General features: G+C 41.8%; 1 protein-coding gene across 20 annotated transcripts in view; it reads right to left on the bottom strand.

The window, feature by feature from the left end:
- The window catches only part of LOC147012133 (neurexin-1-like), a 1,392,023-nt gene that overhangs the window by 372,836 nt on the left and 991,201 nt on the right, over window positions 1-27,986 (bottom strand). For 19 of the 20 annotated variants that reach the window (XR_015052060.1, XR_015052059.1, XM_085858522.1 and 16 more), the window contains one exon: window positions 16,098-16,279. Coding sequence is in view for 18 of the 20 variants with exons in the window: in XM_085858522.1 (XP_085714648.1) it covers window positions 16,098-16,279 (182 nt within the window). In the remaining 2 variants the exon portion in view is untranslated. Of the gene's footprint in view, window positions 1-16,097; window positions 16,280-20,718; window positions 20,777-27,986 lie in introns of those variants that run through there. The other variant, XM_085858523.1, reaches the window with a different exon arrangement.

Here is a 27,986-nt window from a genome sequence, read left to right as displayed (position 1 = left end):
GATGACGAATGAAGGTCACCCATATTCTGTCCACATCTGTGCATGCCAATTATTCGAATGACAGTGTTGGATTCTTGTCTTTGTTACTGACATACTCTCAGAGCAATAAGAAGTCGGGGCACCTCATCCGGCAAATCAGCACAAAATTTATCACGCAACAACAATTCCAAACATGTGCATCATGGCTTTGAAGGTTGATGCAACGGTTTGTGAGCAAGTTCTGTTATTTTCACGATGTGTAGCATGTGTGCTCGCTTTTGTGTTACTAAAGAATGAAAAAAGGGCAGATAGTGACTCCTCTATTATCTCCTCTCCTTTCAATCTATTCCTTGTCGCTCAGAAAAATATACATGTGACTGTGTTGGAGGAAAGGAGAAGAGGTGAGGTTAGGAGAGGCACAAGTTCATGTCAAGGAATATAAATTCATCAAAAAAGCTTTGGGGGGAAAATAAAGTTCTTTGTCTAAAGCGTGAGACATCTTCCTTTAAAATACTTCATCGCTCAAACTCCATGCTTGCACCCTTCATGGCTGGCCCTCATTCCAAATGTCAGTGTGTTATTGTTCACCATTGCACCAACACCCAGCAAAACAAATATCCACATCTTGCTCTGACAAGCCAGCAAAATCTACACCGCGGGCGGCAGTACAGACATGTCACGCACGTCAAGACTTTTTTTTTAAAAAAGGGCAGATTTTCTTGCCTTTTATCCACCTCTTCCACAGACAGCCCCTTTTTCCATTCGACTCCATGCTGTATCGCAGTAAGTACAGCTCTAATGAGACCTCATGGCTTCTGGTCTCTGTTGACCTTGCGTAAGTGCAGAGGACAATACTGCCAATAAAAGGTCGCTCAACCACCCTTTCCAACTTAGCAACTTCATCTTATTGTTGGCAACATTTTCCATGTCCTTCCATCTCTATCTCTTACGATTGTGTTGCACTTGTCTCTTTGTCAGTCAATCCATTCTGAGACAGTTTATGAGATGTTGGGATATGTCAATGAAGCATACGGGAAAACTACCCACCGGGCAATGCGAAGTGAAAGAGTATCCAGGCATCTAGGCAAAATCCTTGCATCTTAAAGATAACTTTTGTCTTTCTGGTGATGCCTGAAGGCAAAAACAGCAGTTTGTTGTGAGGTCATGGATTTTATCTTTTTATTTCGCCTCCATGCTGTTGAGAGCGTGTGTTCGAATCCTGACCCAGCTATAAACGCTCATCGCGATGTTTCACAGGCGGGGTGATTCATCCTTTTGTATCCGGACATCAGATGGATGTTAAACTTGGCATCCCGTCTGCTGGCATGAGTTGGTGGAGATTAAAGGCCCCACGGTGTCCTTCGTAAAGAGTAGGCAAGCTATCGCTTGTACCATGAACAAATGACAAAATCCTGCCCTGACTTTAATCGAATTGCAGGCCTGACCAGCTGGTTCGTGAAAGCCTTGGGACAAACTTCCCCTGGCCAATCCCACAATCCATCCATCCATTGGGACCATACTCTGCGCAGAGTGTTGGTACTGCCTAAGCAGTCCCCTTGGCTATTCGGCACAATCCTGGATGGGTCACCACTCCGACACAGGATACCAGCAAGCTCGCACTCATTTTGCCGACCTTGGAAGGATGACACAGGCAGAATCAACCCCACCTGGTAATAATTCAACAGCCGAGTGGGATTTGAACTCAGGATCCTAGGATCCCAAGCCCACCACCAAAACCATTAAGCCAACACCAGGCATAACCCCACAATGACGTGGGAATAATTGTGGCTGTTAAAGAAGAAGGAGATTGTGTGACCAGTCATTTTGGCCATAATGTCAAAGTGCATGTATGTTGTGTGGACAATATTTACTGTGTAGGTTGGGATTTCAGGCTAACCTGAATTATGTTTGGTGTTGTCAGAATGTTTGGATTAAAAACAACAACATTATTTGTTAAAAAGGCATTTCTCAATCGAGAAACATGAGCTGTTTGTATGATCATGTTTTGTTTATTTATTTATCTCAAGGTCAAGGTGCATCCGTTTGTTGCATTGCCATGCATCTTGGCCCCAAGGTAAAACCTGCAAAAGAAAATTGTGTTATTCTTTAACAGGCTTTTCCTGACCATGTACTTTCATCTCCAGGCTCAAGTGGATGTTTAGCTTTGATGTTTTACCTATTTGTGTAAAAAGGTGTTCGTCAATTGAGATTTCTCAAACAAACTATGTTTATAATTTACTTCCAGGAGATAATGGAATTGGTCATCTCAGATTGATTGCTGTGGTTGGTTATGGTGTGCATGTTATTTTCTTTGGAAATGTTTTATATAATTTTCAGGTTCATGTTTGGCAAATTTCATTTGCATATAAATGTTCGGAATATTCAGCAAAACGAATGGCATGGAATTCTTCTTCTGTCGTATCCAGCACATAGTTGTGGGTAGCCTGACTTCCTGGGGGAGCAACTGCGCCGATGATGCAATGCCCCCCATGCAGGTTATAGCAGGGATTTTTTTAATCCGTTCAGGGTGCCGGCGATAGCTCGCCCACTCTTCGCGAAGGACACCGTTAATCCGAGTGTTGGCCAGAAAAGCGTGCATTAGGGTCCGCACAATGTTTTTTCTGCATTTTTGTGATCACCAGACCATCTGAATGAATATTCCGATTGATGCCACTCTGGCACCCTAGAGCATTTTTGTAGAAACCCATTAATATGCAAATTAGCGGTGGCCATTGTCAGAATTACTATTTTTCTAAATATCTCCAAAAGTAAGCATCCAATTAGCCTGGTTGAGGTGTCTACACCCATGTTGTTAGGGTCACTGGTCATGATAAACCCACTTACAATTTGATAACATTGAAATTTAGCTCATTAATATGAAAATTAGCATCACCCTACCCCCTGAATTTGTCCGCGCCGATCGGCGTTTTTGAAGTACAGTTATACAACAGCAAAACTGTTTGAAAATAACTTGCGCAAAGCCGTTTATCCCCAGTACAGTTGTGAAGAAATGGCTGACCTCATAAGATCAACAGCATGAACTGTTTCTGATCAAGTAAGTTGAGGCTTGTAATGCAATGAAAGAAACGTGGAGAACTGAGTTTTACGTAAGAGTAATGTCTTCTGAGACAGTAGAATGATCGATATTATTTGCAAGCAAGTTTTTTTTATTTATTATTTAACATGATCTGCTTGAAAGCAACTGTGTATTTTATTGATTTTTAAAGTACACAGGGTGGAACCTGTTTCCTGAGAATTTTTTAAAATACGAACAAAGAAATTAAATGTTTACTGATGTTTATAATTACCTCTATTGTTACAGGTTGAGGCTCCATCACCATGGGAGACCGTTTCTTCAGTCCCCGTGATGCAACTAAAGCTGGAAAACCTCTGGTAACAGTTGGTCCAGACAGAGTGCGAAGTATCATCCGGTCAAGCAAAGCAAGACAAGATGGTACACATGAAGAGCTTGAACAGAGATTACAGGCAGACGAATCTATCGAGCTCAAATGCCATAGAGACTGGGTGTCAATGTACACATCACGCTCACACACAGAAAGACACTTGAAACGAATGAGTAATGTCTGTTTGGAAGATGCTTCAACAAGCAAAAGAAGCCGCCGTTCAAACACGACAGCATTTGACTTTAAAGAACATTGCATTTTTTTGCGGAGAAAAGTGCATCATGGACTTTGATAAGAAGAATCCTAATCGTTGGCGGAGAGTTCTCCTTTGTAGGACTGCAGATCGTGTTGATCGGACAACTTTCAAACAAACTATTCTAGATGTTATCGATTCCCGCCAGGATGAAGAAGGACACCAGGTCAAGATACGATTAATGGGCGCAATCGGTGGTCTTCATGCTGCCGATGGGAGATACCACGATGACTGCAGAAAGTCCTTCATGGCACCCCATTCTGTTGCAGCAGCAGCACACAGTGGCAGAGAAACTCAGGACATTGAGCCAGATGTCAGTTCTACCATCCTATAGATGTAAAACGACATGTTGCACATCTGGAATTCAGTGGAAGTCTACAATATGTACAAGGATCATGGAGGAAAGCTATACCCTCGACGAACCCTGTTATTCAAATTGTTGGATATACTTTGCTCTGAGCTTCTGGTTCTGTCTGGTGAAGGTGTCGCGAGTTTCATCTGGAATTCAGTAGAAGTCTACAATATGTACAAGGATCATGGAGGAAAGCTATACTCTCGACGAACCCTGTTATCCAAATTGTTATATATACTTGGCTCTGAGCTTCTGGTTCTGTCTGGTGAAGGTGTCACGAGTTTAATCTTGTTTCGCAGCAGAGCGTCTACTGCGATCAACTTAGTAGCATCAGATGAAGATGACGCCATTGATGTTTCCATCGAACGAATTGCCAAGAAGGTTGCACAGGAATCTAAGCAGTTGTCATCCGACCCCAGTTCCTATCAGACTAGAATTCATATAGATATTGCTAATGAAGCAGTGAGTTCAACTCTTCAATTGCTCCTCTCCAAAATATCAGTTAAACTGGACTGCACACTTCCAGGAGCTTTGAGAGGAAACATCAAAATGAATATGATCACCAATCGACCAACTACACTCCAACTAGCACTGGCAGTTCGAGTCAGTCGTAAAAGCCTCATCGAGCAGTTGAACAACTATCGTGTGACCTGTTCCTATGATGAGTTTCAGCGTTTCAAGGGATCAGCAGCAAAGGCTGCAACTGTTCACTCTGGGATTAGGGGAACCGCCAACGCTGAATGTGGCCTCGTTCAGGTTGTTGCTGACAACTTCGACACAATATCTCATCCCAGAATGGACTCGTTTCAACACATTCTCTTGCAGTACTACTTACCATAAAAGATCAGGAGATATCTTCCACATCTGAAGATGAAGCCATCATCAGACGATTGACCCGTGATGAAATGAAGACACCTGTGACAGAAGAGATTTCGGTTCAAAGGTACAAGGGACCTGAGAAACCAGCGATGCCAGTTGAAGAAGCCACACGTGTGGTGTTACCTCTCCGCGTATTGGCTCATCAAGCTATACAACTTAGAGGAGTTCAAGATATGGATTTCTCTTTTCTGAAGCAAATCACTTCTGATCAGAACACACCAGAGTTTGGAGGTTTTAATACGAAGCTCTGCAGAGAGCAAGGACGATCCATCCAACCCGCAAGGAGGGCCATTTATACACCACTCATAGATATGGATCCAGCTGATCTGGACACGATGTTTACAGCAATGGAGGAGGGAAAACACTTGACCGCAGAGTGTGGACAAACCATAACCATCTTCACAAATGACCAACAGCTGTATCGAGTGGCCATTAATGTTAAATGGGTTTATCCTGAGCGATTTACCCAGTTCATACCAAGGTTGGGCGGCTGCACACCCTTATGAGTTTCATCGGTTGTGTAGGGAGCTCGATGGCTGAAAGTGGGCTGGAAGACGTGATGAAGTCTACCTTTGGAGGCGTTGCTCATATGCTTGGTGGAAAAAAGTTTCCCCAACACTTCAGGGCCCTGCAATTGGTGACTGAGGAGGTCCTTCGTTCCAGCGTGGCTCAGGCAGAAAGTCATGAAGACTTAATGGACACTCCTGAAACCAAAGCCACAAAGAGCATGACCACACAACGATGGGTACAGAACCTTGTGAAACCTGTATTCATCATGATGGCGTTTGTTCGTGCTGAGCGTGAAGGAGACTGGCCATTGCATCTTTGGGCTATGAAGGAGATGCTCACCAACTTATTCGCGGCTGGACATCACAACTATGCTCGATATGGGCTCTACTCCCTTCGATCAATGGAAAGGCTTCATGGAGACATTCTGGAAATGTTCTTAAAAGGAGATCACGTGATGCGGCACAAGAAGGGCCTATGGAACGACATATGGTCGAATATGGACATCGAGTCCACGTTCATGCGCTATGGTCATGGCATACATGGAATCGTTGACATTACACTGAAGCCTTCTACACTGAAGTTTAGTACACTTCTACCTTCTACACTTCTACATATGCACACGTTTAGTCAGATAATCCACGATCTCACAGATATGTCTGAGGGGCACATATTTACAGAGGTGACCATTCACAAGGAAGAGAAGCCATCACATATACGATCTGATGCAGAGGACCGAGATAAGATAAGGAGAAAACTCCAGTCCTGTATCGACCCACTTGATCCAAAGGAACATGCAGACAGAGTTGTCAACATTGTAAGTGGCAGAATTGGACCTGAGAAGGTGAACGCACCAAGGGAAGCTGACATTGGCCAAGCACAGATGCATTCGTCTGAAGAAAGCTGGCCAGCAGGATTCAATGCTCCCTAATCTAAACAAGTCATAACTATGGCAATGACACAGAAAGTCATGCGTGTGGGATCTACTGAGGTTTGTGATCTAAATCTCATCTACTCCAGGGTCATGGGACTCCAACAAATTCTAAACATCAAACTACGTGACGTCTTAGAGTTCGAGCTTGCACCTGTGCCAACATCAATGTTCGATGAAAAGGGGGAGATGAGAATAGCAAAGACCGAGTCGACATTGAAGAAGAATCTCCAAGTGGAAATCTCAACAAGACTGGGTCCACAACCTGAAGTCACCATCTTGGATGGTTGTGCAATCCTCTGGGTTATTCATTCGCCTAACAGGGGAATTGTGCAAGACTTTGTTGACAACTTCACGAGCTACATCATGGCAAAGGTGGACAAATCAGATGTACATCTGATATTTGACAGATATCATGATTTCAGCATCAAGAGTGGAACAAGATTAGCAAGAGCTGGGCAGCAAGCTAGCAGGTGCCACAGGTTGAACCGCCAGACTCCACTGCCTCCACAGCTGGTGGTTCTTTCAGTAACTAAGAACAAAGTTCAGCTGATAGAACTGATTTGCCAGAATTTGATTGACGTTTGTCAACAGAGAAAGCAGAGCCAACACAGGCTCGTCATTACAGGACAGGAGTCTACCCCAGTGGAAATACACCACGGAGCCCAAAGGTGTCGCACTGATTTGAAGACGGCACATGAGGAGGCAGATGTCATCATGATTCAGCAAATCGCTAAAGTTGCCGAAGATGGTGCAAAATGCATCACAGTCATCTGTGATGATACTGATGTGTTCATCTTGCTTGTGTATCACTTCGCAGAACTTCATCTGCAATGCTGCGTAACAATGGAAGCAACATGTCCTGGCCAATCGTTGATCGACATTGGGGCCACAGCCAGAAAGCATGCCGGGATGGTGCAAGACCTACTAGCTTTACAGGCACTGACAGGTTGCGACACCGTTGCCCAGATGTATGGTAGAGGTAAACTGACTGGCAAGAAGACACTCGCAGCAGGCCTTCCACTTCAAAAACTTGGGAATGTGGTTGCATCTATTGACGATGTCATCACCGAAGCCACTGTGTTCATGGCTGTTTGCTATAATAGCAAGGAGAGAAGCAACATGTCTGATGTTCGCAAAGAGGTGTGGTCTATGAAGATGACAAAACCAAATGCCATCAAAGCACCAGACCTAAAGGCTCTCCCAACAACTACAGAGTCCTTTGAAAAAATGTGCGACGCGCTCATATCCAGATAGCAATATGGAAGTCAACTGCTGAGCTGCAGCAACCACCTCTGGATCCCACTCAGTACGGATGGAAACGTGATGAGGCATAAAGTTAATTATTTCCAATTATGCTGCCGCCCAATGTCGCTCTTGCACCACCAGAGATCTTGGAGCTAATACGATGTGGATGTTCCTCCGCCAAGCAATGCTACACAGACAGCTCAATGCCGCTGCACAGCAGCTAAGTTACCATGCACAGTTTTCTGTACGTGCCATGGAGATACTAGCTGCAGCAGTGAGCGCACCAAGACAGCTGCTGCATTTGCCCTTGATGATGACTCTGACACTGAATGAGACACCAAGCACTGAAGTAGCCTTCATCAAGGTTTACAAACCTGTTATATATATATATATATATATATATATATATATATATATATATATATATATATATATATATATATATATATATATATATATATATATATGAACATTTGATTTACACAGGAATGTCTTCTTTTGTTCATGTTGTTAGCTGCTTTCATTGCATACTGTCGAATTGTTGAATCTATATGAATAATAAAGTGATCTGTATTCACAAAGACTGAAGTTTTTTTTTCTATCTATATGTCTATTTATCTACATTTTCAATAATGGCGATTGCTAATTTGCATATTAATCAGCGAAATTTAAATGTTATCAAATTGTAAGTGGGCTTATCATGACCAGTGACCCTAAAAACATTTGTTTGGACACCTCAACCAGGCTGTTTGGATGGTTACTTCTGGAAATGTTAAGAAAAAATGTTATTTTGATAATGGTGACTGCTAATTTGCATATTTATGAGCTAAATTTAAATGTTATTAAATTTTAAGTGGGTTTATCATGACCAATGACCCTAAAAACATGGGTGCAGACACCTCAACCAGGCCGTTTGGATATTTACTTTTGGAGATATTAAGAAAAATAGTAATTTCGACAATGGCCACCACTAATTTGCATATTAATGGGTTTCTACAAAAATGCTCAAGGTGCCAGAGTGGCATCAATCGGAATATTCATTCAGATGGTCTGGTGATCACAAAAATGCAGAAAAACATTGTGCAGACCCTAATGCAAGGTCATCTTGAAAAATGGTGTTTGACATCCGGAATACGTGAGATCGTCAGCATCCACAAACGAATGCTGGCATATGGGATGCTAAGTTTAACGTTCATCCGAAAGACTGTGCACACAGTGATGCATTGCCTTGCCTGGAAAACACGAGGATGACTGTTCATAGCTGGGCAGAGATAAGAACCCAGGCTGGACAGCTCAGAGGCGAGTGTGGATGGTATTGGACCGATTGTGAATAAAGCTGCTCCCATCAACTAACTATAATCCCAATCTGACTGCCCCTCCCCTCCCCACCCAATCAAACTATAAGGCCAATGTGACATCCCCTTCCCTCTTTTTGTATCTTTTTGAACTAAACAATTGCTCATGATTGATGCTAGTCGTCATCACAACACAGAGTGAAAATCCCTCTCGCATGAATTTTGCTTAATGACTATATTTGACTGAAAATGAAAACGCACATACACACTAGAATATGGAAATGCCATTTTGTCACGAGTGATGGTTGTCTCCCTCATGTTGGTGCCCATGCACGCGCACAGCCCACTTCCACCATGCAGGGAATGTAATGTTGACTGTCAGAAGCTGCATTAGATTTTGGCAAGTTATCAGCATCGAACAACATGTTTATGCAGTGAGCAGTTCAATTCGGGATACACACTTATACAGTATATGTGGAGACGTGTATGTACAGTGCCCTGCAAAAGGATTCACCCCCCCCTCCAAATTTTTCACATTTTGATGCCACCAGGACTTATTTCTCGATGCTTTCAAATCAAACTTAACACATGGAGTCTTCACAAACTACTCCAAAGTGATAAAGCCAAAAAATGCAAATAAAATGTGAATAAGTTAGATTAACATAAAATTAGATGATTCTCAGTTGCATAAGTATTCAACCTCTGTTTAATAAACCCAAAATCACTTCAGAAGCAAATTACTTGTTTGAAAATTTACAAAATAAGTGGAAATGTTTCACCTGAATGTAATCAGAGGTTTAACATTAAAAAAAACATAATCTCCCTCACTTATCGAAGGAGTTTTAAAGTACAACTCACTTGGTCAACGAACAAGGCAAACATGAAGACCAAAGATTTTCCAGAAAAGTGAGACATAAAGTGTTGGAGAAGCACCGTTCAGGAGAAGGTTTTAAGAAGATTTCAAAGTCACTCATTATCCCTTTGAGTGCGGCGAAATCCATCATAAAGAAGTGGAAGACATATCACACCACCCAGACTCTACCAAGATAAGGTCACCCATCCAAACTCATCAGACAGGCAAGCAGGAAACTGGTTTGGGATGTCACTGTAAATCCAACAATCACTGTGAAAGATCTGCAAGTCTCTATGTCCGAGATGGGGCTCAGTGTTCATCAATCAACAATATCCCGTTCTATTCACAAAGCTGGCCTCCAGGGACAGGTGGCAAAAAAGAAGCCATTACGGAAAAAGAAACATTTAAAAGCTCGTATGGAGTTTGTGAAAAAGCATCTTAAATGATACTGCAGGCATATAGAGAAAAGTTTTGTGGTGAGATGAGACAAAAATTCAACTTTATGTATTTTTTGTATACCTTGTCGAGGCTTGTGTGAGAGCTAACACACAACGCACATCAAGGGGGGCATGAGACAGGAGGGGAGGGAGTGGGAAGGACAAAACAGTGGGGAACAGAGACATTTGGAGATCTGTGGAAGGGAGAGGGATTGGGCAGGGAACATGGGGAATACAAGATGGACATTACAGGGACTTTCAGGTAGGAAAGCAGGGAATTTGAAGGAGGTGGGCTTGGGTGGATTATTGGGGGTAGAAAAGATCGAGGATTTGGATGGGGGATGATAAGAAGTGGTGGTGAACAGCTGTTTTGAATGCCTGGAGGGAAAAATGGGATTGAATAGAGTGAGGGAGTTTATTCCAAATGCGGGAAAAAATAAGAATGAAAGAGTGAAGGTGAGCAGTGATTCGTGATTTTGGTAGTTTTATCAGAAGGGGGTTGTTGGCAGACCTTGAGCGCCCTGCGGAAATGTGGTGGGGACACATCGCAGAGAGAAAGCAGGGGGGGAGGGGGTGGCGAGGCTGGAGAGGAGACGGTAGAAGACAGAAAGACCACCGACCAGCCTGCGGTGAGATAGTGAGAGGTCCAAAGACTCAGCTTCATTGCGGGAGATGCCAATGATCCAAAATGCCTTGGTTTCCACAGCGTGAACCCGAGAAAGGTGGGAGGCAGGAGCACCAGCCCAGATGGGAGAGCAGTACTCCATCAGGCTGTGGATGAAAGCTTTGTAAGTGGCCAGGAGCTCAGCTGGGCCGAGGGAAGGACTTTGCATGATGGAGGATTCCCAGTCGGCGACTGGCTTTGGAGGCGAGGTTTGAAATGTGGCTTTCCCAGGAAAGGTCATGGCAGATAGTGAGACGCAGAAGCTTGAAAGAAAGGATTTCTTCCAGAGGATTGTTGAGAAAGTGGATGGGGGGGGTTTCTAAATGGTCTTTTCGGAGAGACATAGTGAGAGTGTGAGATTTGTCCGGATTGAAAGACATGTTCCACGTGTTGGACCAGTTTGTGATATTACCCGGATCGGCAGTGAGCGAAGAAGCTGCTGCTTGCCGGTCTGATGGATGACAGATGGTACGGCAGAGGGTGGAGTCATCAGCAAAGAGATAAAGAGGATTTTTCCAGAGAGTCGGAGTGATCATTGATGAAAACCAGAAAAAGAACAGGGCCCAGAACGCTACCTTGAGGAATTCCAGCCTGGACAGGAAGAGGGGACGAAAGAACTCCATTTAGGACCACACGTAGACTACGACAGAAGAGGAAGTCTGCGAGCCATGAGTGGAGATGGCCTTGGATACCATCGGAAGTGAGTTTGGTGAGCAGAGCAGGGTGCCAGACTCTGTCAAAAGCACGTGATATGTCCAGGGATGCGGCTCAGATTTCCTGTCTGGCATTGAGGACCTCCATCCATTGTTGGGAAAGCAGAAGCAACATATCCAGGGTAGAGTGACCTGGTCTGAAACCAAAATTGATAATTGGAAATTTTAGTGTAAATTTTAGTATAAATTCTGTCTGGTGTTCTGTCTGGTGCAACCCAAGCACTGCACATCATGCTGTCTACACCATCCCAATTGTTAAGCATGGTGGTGGCAGCCTCAAGGTATGAGGCTAGTTTTCATCAGCAGGGACTGGCAAGCTTGTCAGGGTAGAAGGGACACTGGACGGTGCAAAGTCCAGCAGAATCCTTGATGAAAACCTGCTTGCGTCAGCCATGAATCTGAAACTGGGTAGCAAATTCACATTTCAGCAGGACATTGATCCGAAGCACAAAGCTTAAGCCACACTGGAGTGGATGAATAAGAAGAAAATCAATGTTTTTGAGTGGCCCAGTCAAAGTCCTGAATTGAACCCAATAGAACATTTCGGATGAGACTTGAAGATTGCAGTCCATCGACGATCCCCATCAAACTTGGCAGAACTCAAGCAATTTTCACATGAAGAATCGGCAAAGATTTCACCATCTCACTGTGCAATGCTGGTAGAGCCATTCCCACAAAGACTCATAGCAGTCGTTGCTGCAAAAGGTGCTTACACTAGGTACTTACCGAAGGGGCTGAATACTTTTGCAACCAGTGAATTTTGATTTGTGCATGTTTTTTTGCAGGTATTTCGATTATGTAACCTCCTTCCACTACAACAGTGTTTCGTTTGATCTCTTCAGCCATGAATCAAAAAGTTCATTTGGAAATTATTCATGACTGAGTATATAGCCATTCAGTGTGCATCCGCGAGAGACTTCCATGTACCTGCACCACAAGGAAATAATCTGGGAACAATTGTGGATGGCTTTAAGAACTACTCGCTTGAAAGGTTTTTGAAGAGGATCAGTGCAAGCAGACATCCTACTTAACTCACTGCTGGATGAGGAAGGTCTCTGACATCAGACTGTGCAGTCCTATGGAAGAAGACCTCTATTATGCAAAGCATAGATAACTAGAAGGGCACTCGGTAGAGCGCATAACTCTGCCACACAATGCCTGATCTACGAGAACATATCGGGCCCAATGCATTTTTGAAATATCATGCTATACAGCACTATATCATGTTTGGCCCGATCGCTCAATGGTGAAGAATCACTATGAAGATTAAATAATTCTCGGATCCAGATCCGCATCCGGATCTTCACCAAAATCGAATCAATTCGATTTCACCTTTGGTGACGGAGGTAATGAACACGATTGCCTCTGGGATGCCTAAAGGAAGGAGGACCATTTATATAGTCGAGGTTGGCTGATTGAGTCATAGCGTTTTCAAGGTCCACGAAATGGATGTCCTTTTGGAACTTCTCACAGCATTGTTGTAATAAACAGATTGAGATACACATAAGCCCTACCTGGACTACAATTAGATTGTGGCTGCTACCCAAGTCTTAGCTCGACATATTATGCCAGGTGATATTGGATTGCCTTGGCTTGGATTTCTCCTGTCACTTAAGAGTGAAATGCTCTCGTAGCTGTTGCATTGTGTGTGCTCATCTTTACATACAGCTTGCTCATAAATAAGATATAAGGATCCCACAATAATTGAAACAAAATTAGGATACAATGGAAGGACCTGCTCTCCAAAAATGGTAACCACCAGTGGTGCATCTTTGCAATCCTCTCAGCCCTCACTTGTAAACCAGGAAACCCTTGTGATATCATGCAGGACAGTTTGTGTGGACTGTGCATCTCTCTGCAGTAGCTTACAGGTTACACCATTAGCCCTACTGCCGAGTCAGCATGGAAGCTCTATCTGGCCCCCACACCTCAATGGTCGCAGATGCATCCAGTCAATTGTTTATCGGAACAATTGTCTCCCATTCTGAAGGCAAAGCAACAACATCCACTTGGAAATCCATTACCAGCTGGATGTTATGACTCAGTAGTAGACCCATTGTCATGACTTTCACATACATGTATGCCCATTGATCTTAGACAAGGAGGTTGGCCTCTTCATATTTTCCATAAAATCGGCTATTCTCGTGTCTCTTCGACATACAATATAATGACACAAGTCTAAAATACTGTCAAAAATGATGGGTTGGAATTATTTTATTTGAAATATTTATGGAGACTTGAAGATATGATGTTTCGTAGCAAAAATAGATATTTTAGAACATTACATGTACAAATGTGACCCTATTTTCTTTATCTTCTGGGACGTTTCATTTCGACTGTGCAGCCTCGTGAGCATGCCAAAGTCTGAAGCCTCGGCCTAGCTCCAGGTAGGCTTATATGTTTTTTATTTATTAGACATACTACGGACGTACATGAACACTCGTTTTACTCTGGGCGTGTTATGCATCATGTGCAGCAAATTGCACATCCCAGTGCCTTGTATTTATTACTTTTTAAAATGCTTCTGTACACCACCCTTGAGGCCTAGTTGCAAGTCACCGTTTACATTTCCAATAAAAGAGACGTAATTACTCTTTTATGAAAACTGTTTTTCGAGTGTTTTTTAATCCAGAGAAATAGACCATGGTAAACACATGGTTGTGTTAAAACATTGGCCTTTAAAACACTTCTTAAATCGTCCTTATGAAGGGGGACAGACAAACACACAAACACACAAATACACACTGTGTTTTATATAAATAGATGATACCAGTACACATTTGGAAAATAAATCTACTTTTGAGAGTTTTTCATCAAATTATATCAGTCCAAAAAATAAACATCATTTCTTGGTTACCTTTGTTCAGACCATGTTAATATGCTGATTTATGGAGATGGTTATTGGATTGATATGCAATGGAGAAACAATATGTTTATCAATCCTTTCTCTCAAGAAAAATAATTAAGGTGAATTTTTGGAGTCGTGTGGGAATTGATGAAGAGAAGGGGAGCTTATAACGAGTAGCACGTGTAACACAGCAGGCAATCAGGTGGCACACAAGGAAAATTCATAAGGAATGGCAATGAAAAATGATGTAGAATATGCATACGTAATCCCCAGATGAGGGATGATTTCTCAAATATCATGCTAAACTCTAACACAGATCACCAAAGCCACAAATGCAAAACAGTCAGGACATTGAGAATCGTTGAAAAAGGATCACAAAGAGGTGGTTTACAGAGATATCTGGAACCTCATCATGCTGCATGACAAGAGTGATAGCTTCATTTAAGGATGTGCTTTATCAACCAAGACGCACATTGGAGACTTGGTAAAGCAGACAGTTGCCACATCTCCTCATAATCCTGACAAGGTGATGGGGCTTGTGGGGCTGTGGGAGTTAGTGATGACTTAAAAACACATTCTTTACTCATGTTATGTGAATTTTGCATCATATCATCTCCAGTGTGGAACCCACGATGAAACACCCATGTTCAAGGAAGCTTGGGAATTGCTGCATTAAAAAAAAAAAAATCACAGTACAGAATGCAAAATTGCTGCAAACAGCTGCTCCTCAATCTCAAAACTACAAGTTTAAAATCTCAGATCTCAGCATAACATTATTTAACTACATATTTATCACATATGGTGCTGTGTAATCACTCCCCGTGTTGTCGTGTTGTTTGCATTTGCCAAAAAAGATTAATTTTGAAAATGGATGGAAAAAGTACTTCCAGTAATATAATTTATACCATGCAGAATAAAAATCTCATGGGAGAAAATGAACCTGAAAAGACCGTGATCCTCGCAGAAAAAGCAGTAATAAGGGTAGAAAAATACAACGTGGAGTTAAGTGTAGGAGACGAGCAGAGTAATGATGTTTGGAAAGTAAAAATTCATATCAAACTGAAGGTTAAAAGGAGCAAAGTTTGAGCATGTGAAGATATGTAATATGAACTGTTGAAAGGTATGGACTATGGATAATGAATCAAAAAAAGGCAAGAGGAGGAAAACCTTGAGAAGAAGTTCTGATCAAGCTTCCCGTTGGAGGGTCATCATTCACGTTGGCTCATTAAGCAGCAGTACAGAGTTTGAGGTTAGTAAAGCTTTTAACGAAGTAACATGGCCATCCTACCATAGCCCCGTGCAAGCAAATTTCCCAAGGTTTTCTGTGGCTTCAAGGCTTATAATTCTCAAATTGTCAAACACATACTATTGTATCTCCTCCATCCAAAAGTGAGTGAAAGGAGTGGATACAGCTGGTTGAAAGAAATTGAAACTGTGCCCCTGCTGATACATCATGATTTTCTGCCCTCTGCAGACACCGCATCCTTGGACAATGTTGTGCAAATGTATTCTGTCAGTATTCAATCCATGGACTAAAAGAAGAAGTAAAAAAAAATACTATGCTGCCGAATAATAACAGGTGAGAAAAGAAGAGCAATTATATGGAGGGAATTTAAATGAAATGAGAATACAATGGAAAGACCTGCCGTAAAATCGGTCATTACAAACATGTTGCGAACGGCTTCAAACATTTATAACTTCTTAAGGTTCTCCACGTAGAATCACAGTGCTCACCACATGCAGTTGGATGAAGTCTCCCAATGTGGCAGCGCTGTCAACTCGTACCATCACCGCATCCTTGAGCTGGGTGCTGAAGCCAACGGCAAGACGATCGGAACGGGTGCTTGGGCGATCATGTGGCCGCCAGGTGTACGTGATCTGCCCACCACCCTTTCCGAAGATGTAGGTTGTTCCAGCTGTGCAGAGAACCGAGAGAAGATTATAGTCGTGATGAAAACGAAATGTTGTTCCATTCAAAAACAACATATATAATTGGCCAGAAACTAAAATTGCTTTCTGAAACTGAAATTTGTGTGTGGCAATCACAACTTAAATTGCTGCATTTCACAGACACATTTTCATACAATAAGATGAATATAGAGGTGCAAACCCAAATCACATTTTTCACAGTGGACTCTTCCCTTTTCTCTCATTTGACAAAAACAATGATTAGGGGACCATGAATATAGTGCCCATCATGATGTTTTAATCGGCAGTGTTTTTCTGATGGTGCTGAAAAACTTAAGAATTTGAAATTTGATGATGGTCTGAACATGCAAAGACCCATTCTGCTGAAAAGGTTCTGAAATGCTAGCAAGTGGGACAGCTAACGTAGTATCCATTTTAAAAGATGCGGTGCTCTATGATCAAATTGATTGCGTACCAATCATCAAGGCAACAATTTGAAGTCAGATTGTCTTTCTACACAAAGTGAAGTCAGACGACACACCTAAAAGGTAAAATAGCTACAATTGAGCTGTCCTGTCATCACACAGTCAGCTACAATAGCTATATCAAAGAATAGGTTGAATAAAATTATCCATTGTAGTTTGCAAGGGTATGGGGCACTTGTGAAAAAAAGTACTTCTAAAGGTAGGATGAATCATCTGAGAAGGAATGTCAGAAAGGAATCTTTAAAAGAAGGAAAAGGTGGTGATGAAAGGATATATGTGCGATGAAAATGGCAGCTGCTATTTTAGAAATTCAACTGAAAACCCAAGACAAAGTTCCCCCACAGGTGGCAGTTTAGAAGGGCAGTTGTGGGTGTGCTGATTTGAAAAGCTCCCACATACAATGGCTACAATTAGGAATGTGTGCTAGAATTCAGAAGTTTTAATTTAGACCGTGGCTAATATGCATAAACAATGCAACACCAATGTAGGTGTAACAACTGTAACATTTATGTGTCAATGAAAAGGCACCTGTCTGAAGTAATAACCGGTAAGTTAAATCTTCATTGCAAGTTTAATCATCAAGAACTTTTGTACATTAACTTAAGAACATTCAAAAGAAAAACAAACAAAAAAATACATACCTGTGTGTGTGTGTGTGTGTGTGTGTGTGTGTGTATGTATATATATATATATATATATATATATATATATATATATATATATATATATATATATATATATATATATATATATATATATATATACATACCGAAGATACATATCGAGACCCACCCACATCTCTCAGCTGTGAATGGGGGAATAGCCAATCATCTCTCACCTAATTGACTACACTCAGGTGGCTAGGATTATAATATAGAACTGATTGACCACTCCCACACTCATCAAGCTGAAGAGGATGCGTAAAGAAACACAAGAAGAGTTACACAAGGTAAGTGCTACATCGTTTCAAACCCTTCCGAGAGTTTCTCAACAACTACAAAGACGTTCACACAGAGCACACACACATGAGAATCCCAATGCTACATACCCCCTCAGCTACCGGACCAGTTTCATCACTTGTTGGCAGATCATCGGCGATAGCATGGACAGTAATGCATACCAATGAGGCTCCCAAGCATGTACCACGAGCAAAAGTCAAAAGCAGTCAATGTATAAATCAAGAAAGACCCACCCACATCTCTCACCTGTGAATGGAGGGAATAGACAATAAACTCTCACCGAATCGACCACACCCAGGTGGAGTCGATTAGGAGTCAATCATATATAATATATATATATATATATATATATATATATATATATATATATATATATATATATATATATATATATATATATAAACATACTGAATATATTAAATATATTAAATAAAATTTCAGATATGAAATACTTCCTCTTCTCCAATGGCTTGATTTCCAATAATCAATTTGGTTTCAGACCAGGCCACTCTACCCTGGATATGTTGCTGCTGCTCTCCAACAATGGGTGGAGTTACTCAATGCCAGACATGAAATCAGAGCCATATCCTGAGACTTATCACGTGCTTTGACATGGTCTGGCACCCTGCCCTGCTCACCAAACTCTATTCCTATGGTATCCAAGGCCATCTCCACTCATGGCTCGCAGACTTCCTCTCCTGTCACAGCCAATGTGTGCCCCTAAATGGAGTTCTTTCATCCCCCCTTCCTGTCCAGACTGGAGTTCCTCAAGGTAGCGTTCTGGGCTCTGTTGTTTTTCTGGTTTTCATCAATGATCTCTCAGACTCTCTGGAAAATCCTCGTTATCTCTTTGCTCATGACTCCACCCTCTGCCGTACCATCTGTCATCCCTCAGACTGGCAATCAGCATCTCCTTTGCTCACTGCAGATCTGATTAAAATCACGATCTGGTCCGACATGTGGAGCCTGTCTTTCAATTTTGATAAATATCACACTCTCAATATGTCCCTCCGAAAGGACCGTTTGGAACCCCCCCCCTCCCCAACTACTTTCTCAACAATCCTCTGGAAGAAGTCCTTTCATTCAAGCTTCTGGTTATTATGATCTGCTATGATCTTTCCTGGAAAAGCCACATTTCCAACCTGGCCTCCAGAGCAAGGAGCCAACTGGGAATCCTCCATCGTGCAAAGTCCTTCCTTTGCCCACCTGAGCTCCTGACCACATGCAAAGCTTTCGTCCGCAGCCTGATGGAGAACTGCTCTCCCCTCTGTGCTGGTGCTCCTGTTTCTCACCTTTCTCGACATCAACTTGTGGAAATCAAGGCATTTCAGATCATTGGTATCTCCAGCGGTGAGGCTGAGCCTTTGGGCCTCTCACTCTCTCACTGCAAGCAGGTCGGTGGTCTTTCTGTCTTCTCCCGTCTCTTCTCTGGTCTTGCCCCACCTGCTCTGTCTGCGATTTGTCCCCCTGATATTTCCGCAGAGCGCTCAAGGTCCGCCAGCAACTCCCTTCTGGTAAAACTACAAAAATCACGAATCACTGCTCACCTTCACTCTTTCATTCAAATTTTTTCCAGCCTTTGGAATAAACTCCCACACTCTCTTCAATCCCATTCTTCCCTCCAGACCTTCAAAACCGCTGTTCACCACCACCTCTTATCGTCCCCCATCCAAAACCTTGATCTTTTCTACCCCCGTCAATCCACCCCACACCCACCTCCTTCAAATTCCCTGCTTTCCTTTCTGAAAGTCCCTGCGGTGTCCATCTTGTGTACCCCGTATTCCCCGCCCCATCCCTCTCCCTTCCACAGATCTCCTGCTGCTTCTGTTCCCCACTGTTTTGTCCTTCCCTCTCCCGCCTCTCTTCTCTCATGCCCCCCCTTGTTGTCCATTGTGTGTCCGCTGTCATATGAGCCTCGATAACGTGTTAAAAAAAAAAAACATATATTATATATATATATCTTCTTCTTCTCCTTTCGGCTGCTCCCGTTAGGGGTCGCCACAGCAGATTATCCGATCCGCATAGTGATTTGGCACATGTTTTACGCCGGATGCCCTTCCTGACGCAACCCTGGTCGCCTCTTACGACACAGGGATATGGTACACCTATTTTAACCGGGGTATACACCGGCCCAGTATACTGGTACTCATTTCGCCGACCTCGGAAGGATGACAGGCTGAGTCAACCCCCTGGTGTATTAATTCAGTGGCTCAACGGGGCTTGAACTCAGGACCTTTTGGATCCCAAGCCGCTGCCCTAACCACTGCGCCAACACACCAGGCTACATATATATATATATATATATATATATATATATATATATATATATATATATATATATATATATATATATATAGATATAGATATATATATATATATATATATATATATATATATATATATATATATATATATATATATATATGTTTATGTATAGAAACAGCACACATAAAAATAAGAACACTGTACAAATATATATATATATATATATATATATATATATATATATATATATATATATATATATATATATATATATATATATATATATATATATATATACATATACACTGCACATACATAAATATCTAAACTGTACAAATATATATATATATATATATATATATATATATATATATATATATATATATATATATATATATATATATATATATACATATACACTGCACATACATAAATATCTAAACTGTACAAATTATATATATATATATATATATATATATATATATATATATATATATATATATATATATATATATATATAAATATATATACATATTTGTATAGTTTAGATATTTATTTATGTGCAGTACCGTAAAATTCGGACGGTTTGAGCGCATCGTTAAAAAAGCCGCACCCCCTAAATTAAAAAAAAAATCTGTAATTTAAACACACACAAACCGCACTGGTTTATAAGCCGCAAATGTTGCACAAAAAAACAAGCGCAAAAACGTCCGAAAATGAGCACAAAAAGTGATCGACCTTGCTTTGAGTCTAATCTGAACAGTAGAAACACCCCGACCATCCACCCTCTGTGTGTTCACCGTCTTCCAGTTCGGGCCATCGGCATTTCCGACCTCTGAAAGCCTTTGTTGACTTTTTGCAGCGAGAAAGTTCGTCCCTCTGTGAGTTTTGAATTCCTCGTGTGGACCTCTTGCTTCTTCATACCGTACTCTTACCAAATCAATCTCTCTCTAAATATATTCTGAGGTCGGAAACACACAAACAGCCACGGCGATCAGGGAACACACTTGGGGTGTGGATTGAACTTTTTCTAGCTCATCTGTGGTTTACCTCGCTCATTCTAGGTTTTTCAAGTTTCGGTTAACAATGCAAGGTAATAAACGTAAATATAAATACCATATAGATAAATAACGACGTCGATCCAAATAAGAAGAATAACCTCTCTGCGCTGAGGCAGGAAAATTAATTGACTTTCTGCAGGAAGAGGAGTTTTACAGTGAGTTTTGAATTCACAAAGAGTCAAAACCAGTTTTGAAACCTCAGATGAATCTAAACATAGACTTGAGACTGATGACAACAACTTGATTTGACCTGAACGCGTCATCGGGAAAACACGCAACATCAGAAAAATCCATAAACAAGCCGCATCGTTATATTAGCCGCAGAGGTCGAAGTTGAGGGAAAAAGTTACGGCTAATAGTCCGAATTTTACGGTATACATATTATATATATATATATATATATATATATATATATATATATATATATATATATATATATATATATATACATACTGCGCACACACACACACACACACACACACACACACATATATATATATATATATATATATATATATATATATATATATATATATATATATCTTCTTCTTTCGGCTGCTCCCAATAGGGGTCGCCACAGCGGATCATCCTTATGATCCGCATAGTGATTTGGCACATGTTTTACGCCGGATGCCCTTCCTGACGCAACCCTGGTCGCCTCTTACGACACAGGGATATGGTACACCTATTTTAACCGGGGTATACACCGGCCCAGTATACTGGTACTCATTTCGCCGACCTCAGAAGGATGACAGGCTGAGTCAACCCCCTGGTGTATTAATTCAGTGGCCCAATGGGGTTTGAACTCAGGACCTTTTGGATCCCAAGCCACTGCCTGAACCACTGCGCCAACACCAGGCCTACATACATACATATACATATATATATATATATATATATATATATATATATATATATATATATATATATATATATATATATATATATATATATATATATATATATATATATATATATATATATATATATATATATATATATATATATATATATATATATATATATATACATATATATATATATATATATACATACATATATATATATATATATATATATATATATATATATATATATATACATATATATATATATATATATATATATATATATATATATATATATATATATATATATATATATATATATACTGCACATTTCTGTGTTCAGGCATAGCAGAGAACTGCATGCAATGGCATAAGTACAGCATTTCTACCAGCCTTAAGAAGTATCAACATGGATGCCACAGATCCCAGGAGCTTTACCCCATTTCAACCGGTTCACCGCAGCCCGTGTTTCCACAAAAGAATGTGGATAGCAGTTGATTGGAAGGTCAGCAATAGGGATAGTAACACCGATGACATCTAACTCAACAGCTGGTGGATCAGCCTGGTGCAGCCGCTCAGATTAACCGGCCCAGCGGGCCTTCACTTTGGACTCTTCTGTCAAGAGCAAACCACCCTCCACTCTAACTGCAGTACACCGTGGGATGGGTTTGGAGGAATCCAATGCATGATTTCCCCTGTAAGCAGGACGAGAATCATTTGACCACAGGTGATGCTCTACGTCATAATACATTCCTTCCACATAGGCTTCCTTGTCCAACCTTCAGCACACGTATAGTTTTACGCCTCAACTCCATGAGCAGCTCAGCTCTGCCATTAAGCCTGGCCCTGAAACTCTGATCAATGGTCTCGAGTGTCCCTTGAGAGACAGAATTCTTCTTCGCCATGCGGGGAGTTCAACGACATCCACCAGCAACATCAAGTATGGTGGGCTTGAAGGCACTCCACAACTCTTCAGGATTCCCCAAAGCACTCAGACCCCCAAATCCCCACTCAGCCTGTTCGTGAACTCCACAACTGCCCTCTCATCCTTGAGCTTGCCAACATCCAGCCTCGGCTGGAATGGTACCATTCTCCTGGATTTAAGGTGCAGCTTAAGAGTTGCTACCAAAAGCCTGTTGTCGTCAATGAAGAACTGAGCTCTCCAGTAGACCCTGCAGTTCTGGATCATCCTCCAGCGACAATCAACGAGCATGTGGTCAATGTCATTTGCCACAATGCCAGTGTTGGAATACCAAGTCCAGCGATGAGTTTGTGGGCACTGAACCCATGAACCAGCCACCTGAAGTCCATGACTTGTTGCAAAGTCAAGCAACTTAGTGCTATTCTGGTTCACAGTTCCAGACCCATGGGGACCAACACACATCTCATGAACATCCCGATGAGTTCCAGTTGATGCAATGAAATTCCCCAAGACTGGAAGAGTATCTCACCGAGGGCACTGATCAACCACAGTCTCGAGTGTGGCATAGAATGCGTCCTTCATTGTGAGATCACTTGTCTTAGTCGGAGCATATACAGAGACCAGGGAAACGACACCCCAGGAGTGAAGAATCCTTCATCTTATCATATGTTCATTGACCAGAGTTACCTCAATTATTATCATTGGAGTCAGCTTATTGGACACAGCTACAGCAACTCCTTGGGCATGGTAACCATCAGAGCGACCAGACCAATAGTCGGTTTAACCACCCACCATGATCTTGCCACTATCTGGTATCCGAACCCCAGAGAGAGCTGCAATACCAATGTTCAAACTCTTGAGCTCAGATGATAACAGAGACAGGTGATCATCCTCTCTGAGTGATGGGACATTCCAGGCACCCACCCGAAGGGACTGCCACAAGTTAACCAAAGAAGACCGCCATCTGGTTGACGACACCTCAGCACCACCCCGACACACTACCACAATCTAACCCAGGAAGGTTACACCGTGGTTTTCCTTCTATCATCAAAGATTGGGGGTCCTGAAGACTTTGCCCTAATCCCGTCATCCGGTGAGCTTCCCTGTGGAGGGCAGCTGCACAGGAGGTACTCCCACGGAGTGGGTTTTCAATTTTCTTTGTGGTTTTCTTGTGTTTGGTGGAGTGAAGGGTTTTACGGTGGCCGGAGTGCAAATCCTGCCACCAACCTCCTAATAAAGTGCAACCCAACTGCAGGAGGATGTCCGCAGACACAGTTGGGCACGAGATATGGATGGCCGTTGGCTCACTCGGAGCTCCTCCGCCCTTTGACAGGTTATATTTTTAATCCTGCTTAGTGTCCATGTCGTACACCCTCCTCACCAGAAAACCTGGCTGGGGAGACGGTTTATTTGCTGACAACCCGACCATGGAACAAATCCATCCATCCATCCATTGGAACCATACTCTGTGCAGAGTGTTGGTCCTGCTGAAGCAGTCTCCTTGGCTTCTGTGTGCAATCCTGGACTGGTCACCACTCCGACACAGCATGAAACAGATACTATACCATTAATATAACAAAACACAAACACTCATTCGGTAAACGAATGTTGATGCCGTTCTCACGTGACACCCAATTCAGACGAATCTGCCGGCGAGAGAGGGCGGGTAAAACGCACTTCGTACGGATCAAAAATTAAAATCATAATTTAATTGAGAAATTTATGGAACCTCCCACAAACCTTGGAATGAATAAATGTGGGATCGTTCTTTCGGGTGGAAACTCAAAATCACAATTGTATTGAGATATTATCAAACCAGCGAATGTTTCTGCCGAACTCGTGATTGTGTTTACTTCGGATCGGGAACAGCTTCGTAGGAATTGAAAGAATAAACCACATGTATTTTGAGGTATTTATGAAACCTCCCACCCACCTTAAGACATCTGCTGGGATCCCAAAACGTTCCACAGAGGGTTTGACTGGGCTTGCCCCAAAACTGAGGGAGTAGTTCGGGGACGGATAGACAGACAGACAGATGGACAGACACTACTGCTTTATAATATAGAAGACACTTTGGTAATGCTTTCGATTGTGTTGCTCATAAATTGATATGCTGAAAGAAATGGGGATGTCGGAGCACATGATATGTCTGATAAGAAGTCTGGAGAATGTTCTGGAATTTCCAGTTGCAATGTATGGATGCGAGTCATGGACAGTGAAGAAGAAAGAAATGAAGAAGATTGACAGTTTTGAAATGTGGTGTTGGAGATAAATCTTAAAATTCCATGGACTGCAAGAAGAACAAATAAATAAGTGCTCAAAGGAAGGAATTAGACCACTATGGACAGTGCATTAGTAGCAGGGATATGAAAAGCAAAAACTGTGATACGAAAGACACATCATGCGAACAGAAAATGAAAGTCTGGGGAAATCAACTCTGCTGGGAATGGGTGAGGGAAGAGAAGGAAGAGTGAGACCTTGCCTGTGCTGGATGAATGGGGGAAAGGCGACAACCAAGCGTCATGTTCAGGAAGCAATGCAGGATGAGGATGTTTTGATTAATCTGATCACGCATGTCACCAGAAGATAACTACATGTCCCATTTATTTATGGGACACAACTTGACGGAACTAGATAACGACATAGATTATACAAGACATTTATATTTACACACATCATAATCTTGTCAGATTACTCGGAGTCTGGGTTTCTGAAAACAATCTGCTCGTGTTTAATCAACGGCTGAAACAAAACTGTTTCCTTACAATTTTGTTTCACCAATATGTTAGAAGAGAGTGTTTCTGTGAAAGCATATTCATTGACTGATCACTGGATGCCTGCTTTGCTTTTGGAAAACCAAATAGGGTTATTTTTGTTATTTGAAATACCTTTAAAACTACAATGCATTACCTCAAATAAAACTAGAACGGAACTCGGGAGGGCGCGTACCTCCGCCGGGTCGAACAGTTTACGTTTTGTATGCAACTGATAGGCTGGATCTGGACCCAGACCTTAGTCAAAATCAAATTGGCTTGTTCTTGTCACCTCACTTACTCATCCACCTGGTTTTGTCATCCACAACTTTTTGAGATATCGTATTCACAGACAGACAAATGGACAGACAGACAAAAAGGGGTGAAAACATAACCTCCGACCACCTTAGGTGGCAGAGGTTACAGTAGAACACCGATTCTCCTTTCAATATATCACCAACAACTCAGAGCTGTTCCAATTCAACATAAATTAATAAATGTCACAAAACCTGCCAGGGAGCCTTTGGTTGATTAATTATATACCTGGTTGGTTAGCAAGGCAGGCTTTTGTTTTCTCTGCTTTATGGGAGTGAGTCTCACGGAAGTACGAGATAGTGGGACAAACATCAAGGGGAAAAATGAACAATGTAAGAGGAAAGGGAGGAGCAGATGAAACACTGAAAATAACAAGTTTTAACAAGTGAAATAACAAGTGAAAATAACAAGAAAATAACATGTTTGGGTTAGGAAAGGTTCATGGGAGTAATAAAGACCATAGGTCAGAAATGGGAATAACAAGAGATGCCGGTGCACCGCTTCACTTTAACCCTGGAGGGAAGCGTGAGATAGAACAGCCTCTGGAAGGAGGTTCCATTGAAGGGAGATTACTTTCTTACGAGATTGCTCACAAGGCCAGCTGTTGTGGGACTACACGGATTCCAAAATGACTATTTAAATGACTGGAATGGGAATATAAGCATCCAAGGAATCATAAAACGATATATATTGCATGATATTTCAAAAGGATGTGGACGAGTTATGACAAAACTTGGTGGATGAGTTGGTTCGGTGACAAGAACAAGCCGATTCGATTTTAGTTTATAAGCTCCGGATCCAGATCCAGCCTATCAATGGGATACAAAAAGTAAACTGTTCAGCCTGATGGAGGTATGCACTCTGGCGAGTGCTGTTTCAGTTTCTTGAGGCATTAAAATTAAATCTGGCCGAAACAGGCGTTAAAAATTCTGGACAGAACCCGAGGTGATTCCACAATCTGTGACGCCATCCCAGGAATGATTGTTTCAGTACTGCAATGGAGACATTCTGTTGTGCGTTCTCAACGCACAGTTTCGGTGAGCTGCACTAAGAAATGGCAGAATGACTCATTTCAGAACCATCGACATCAGGAAGTGAATCTGTGGAAGTGTTTTCCGATGTGGAATTTTATTGTCACAATAATGCTGTGGTAGGTACTGTAAATCCAATGAAGCCAGACATGTATGAACCCAAGGTGGAGAGTGGAGAGAGAGCATACATTATGGAATAATTGGTGTTCCTAACAATTATTAGGGAGATTTTGAAGAGGGACTCAGTAATCCTCTTCATGCATATGGTAGCATGCTTGCCAGGTAGCTATCATTTTGTTGGGGCACAACTATGAAGAGGGACTCATTTCACCAACCTCAGAAGGATGACAGGCTGAGTCAACCCCACCTGGTGTTAATTCAGCAGACATTCGATGGCATGTGGCTGTGTTCAGCATGGCCTTCAATGATTGGTTTAGAATGTATTACGTTCCAGCTTGTATGTAAGGTCGACGTTTATTGGCCAAAATGAATTCTGGCTTGTGGAGTGTGGTTTCATTCACATGTGTTTTTTAAATGGTGACATCAAGGAGAGGGCATGAGTGATTACGGAAAAGCAACGATTCAAGCGATTGTACCGCAAGCGTTTCGGAGTTTTCAGGAAGTAATTTGGAGTTTTCAAAAAGCAGTTTGTCCAATGAGATGTCAGATGATGTTGACGGTAGAGAGTTTGTCCAGTGATACTTAAACATATAAAATGGTCAATGGTCTCGAGTGGGGTAATGTGGGGTCTCGAGTGCACATTTTTAAAACTGAGTGGGGTAATGTTGATTTTGTGTCTGAAAAATTATTGTTGATGACCTGAGCTTTTCCCCAATATGTAGTGTGTGGTATACTAGGTGGAGAACTCCTTCACACGACACAATAACAAATATTTTACCTTTTATTCAGTTTTCCTGAAAATATACCATATTTTCAGTTTGCATGCTGGAAAAATTCATCACTCAAACGGTTAAAGCAAAGGCAGAGAGTATACAATTGTAATTTAACATCGCACGAGTCGGCCTTATGTGTGTTGTTATTTTTCCCCCGCAACCCACGAGTCAAGACTTTGGCTT

This window comes from Eptatretus burgeri, chromosome 15 (assembly GCF_056783735.1).
Source record: "Eptatretus burgeri isolate ZD-2024b chromosome 15, Ebu_testis_v1, whole genome shotgun sequence".
Taxonomy (NCBI): domain Eukaryota; kingdom Metazoa; phylum Chordata; class Myxini; order Myxiniformes; family Myxinidae; genus Eptatretus; species Eptatretus burgeri.
The sequence above is the reverse complement of the archived record's forward strand: the minus strand, read 5'-3'. Positions and strand labels throughout refer to the sequence as shown.